The sequence below is a fragment of the Hippocampus comes genome, unplaced genomic scaffold (assembly GCF_001891065.2).
Source record: "Hippocampus comes isolate QL1 unplaced genomic scaffold, H_comes_QL1_v1.1 C16937344, whole genome shotgun sequence".
Taxonomy (NCBI): domain Eukaryota; kingdom Metazoa; phylum Chordata; class Actinopteri; order Syngnathiformes; family Syngnathidae; genus Hippocampus; species Hippocampus comes.
Genome location: NW_017841217.1, coordinates 1 through 1,293, shown reverse-complemented (window position 1 = coordinate 1,293; position 1,293 = coordinate 1). Strand labels below are relative to the sequence as shown.

General features: G+C 52.8%; 1 protein-coding gene across 1 annotated transcript; it reads left to right on the top strand.

Annotated features, from left to right (window-relative positions):
• The first annotated feature begins 76 nt into the window (after positions 1-76).
• LOC109509529 (tRNA (uracil(54)-C(5))-methyltransferase homolog-B-like) lies at positions 77-1,204 on the top strand. The gene has a single exon (XM_019859362.1). The coding sequence runs from the start codon at positions 309-311 to the stop codon at positions 909-911; it is 603 nt and encodes a 200-aa protein (XP_019714921.1). The 5' UTR covers positions 77-308; the 3' UTR covers positions 912-1,204.
• The last annotated feature ends 89 nt before the right edge of the window (positions 1,205-1,293 follow it).

Sequence of the window (1,293 nt, the reverse complement as noted above, 5' to 3'; positions counted from 1 at the left end):
AATCAACTTGGAGGTTGACGGATATGCAACTTACTTGTTCCAGCAGTAGCTACAAAACACCACAAGGTGGCAGTGTTTCTCTTCAAACACCTTCCGGGTGTCAATCAACCTTTCAAGTGGGGTCCTTTTTTTTTCATTACACGTTGGTTTAGGTATATATGTTAAGAACCAAACAAAACTTTGTTTTCATAAAGCTCTCGTTCAAAAAATGACCACAGCAGGAAACAGTGCAATACACGGATCAATCATGATGACACTCCCAGTGTATACTGAAATAACTAGCGGTAGCTCTTGACCGTCATTGACAGATGCTGGGCTTCAGCTTCCGCATCTCTCCGGACGCATTCTTCCAGGTGAACCGTAGCGCCGCTCAGGTGCTCTACAGCACGGTCCGAGACTTGTGCGTCCCCAATCGTGAAGACGGATCAGGGACTCTCCTCGACGTGTGCTGCGGGACAGGCGCCATGGGCATCACGGCGTCCCCCAGAGTACGGCGACTCATCGGAGTGGAGCTCGTAGAGCAGGCGGTGGAAGACGCTAGACACAACGCGGCCCTCAACCGGCTTGACAAGTGCCAGTTCGTGGCCGGAAAGGCGGAGGTGGTCCTCCCCGGCCTCGTTTCCCAGTTGGGGTCTGGGGACGGGCGTCTCGCGGCGGTGGTAAACCCCGCCCGCGCCGGTCTCCATCACCGAGTGATCCGGGCCTTACGCAGCCAGCCCGCCATCCGCCGTCTGGTCTACGTGTCCTGCAAGCCGGAGGGCGAGGCCATGAGGAACTTCAGGGAGCTTTGTTGTGCACCCGACCCAAAGAGGAAACTCCAGGGGGACGCCTTTTCTCCAAGTCTGGCTGTGCCCGTGGACATGTTCCCTCATACGGAACACTGCGAACTGGTGATTCTGTTTGAGAGGTAGCGAATGACATCTTCCACGCATCGGGATCGGGTCTGCTGTCTCCGTGACAGCTCCAGCTCCTTGCCTGTGGGACACTTTGCCATTGCAACCACATATTGGATTCATCCGCTCCCGTACGGCTTTGACTCTTTTGTGCCTGTGGCACGCTTTTGTTTTACACCAAGTCCTGCAGTCAGGCAGTATTTCTCGCTAAAATGCAAACTAATCGTTGTTGTGTAAAAACATACTGTAGCAAGACGGCAACTGTAGCATAAAAAGCGCTCTGGCGGATCAATAAAGTTTTTACCTTGTTCCCTGTAGTCGGTACTTCTTGAAATGGGAATTCATCCAAAGCTAGCAGTTGCTATGGCAAACCGAAAAAAGACGACAAACCTGATGACAG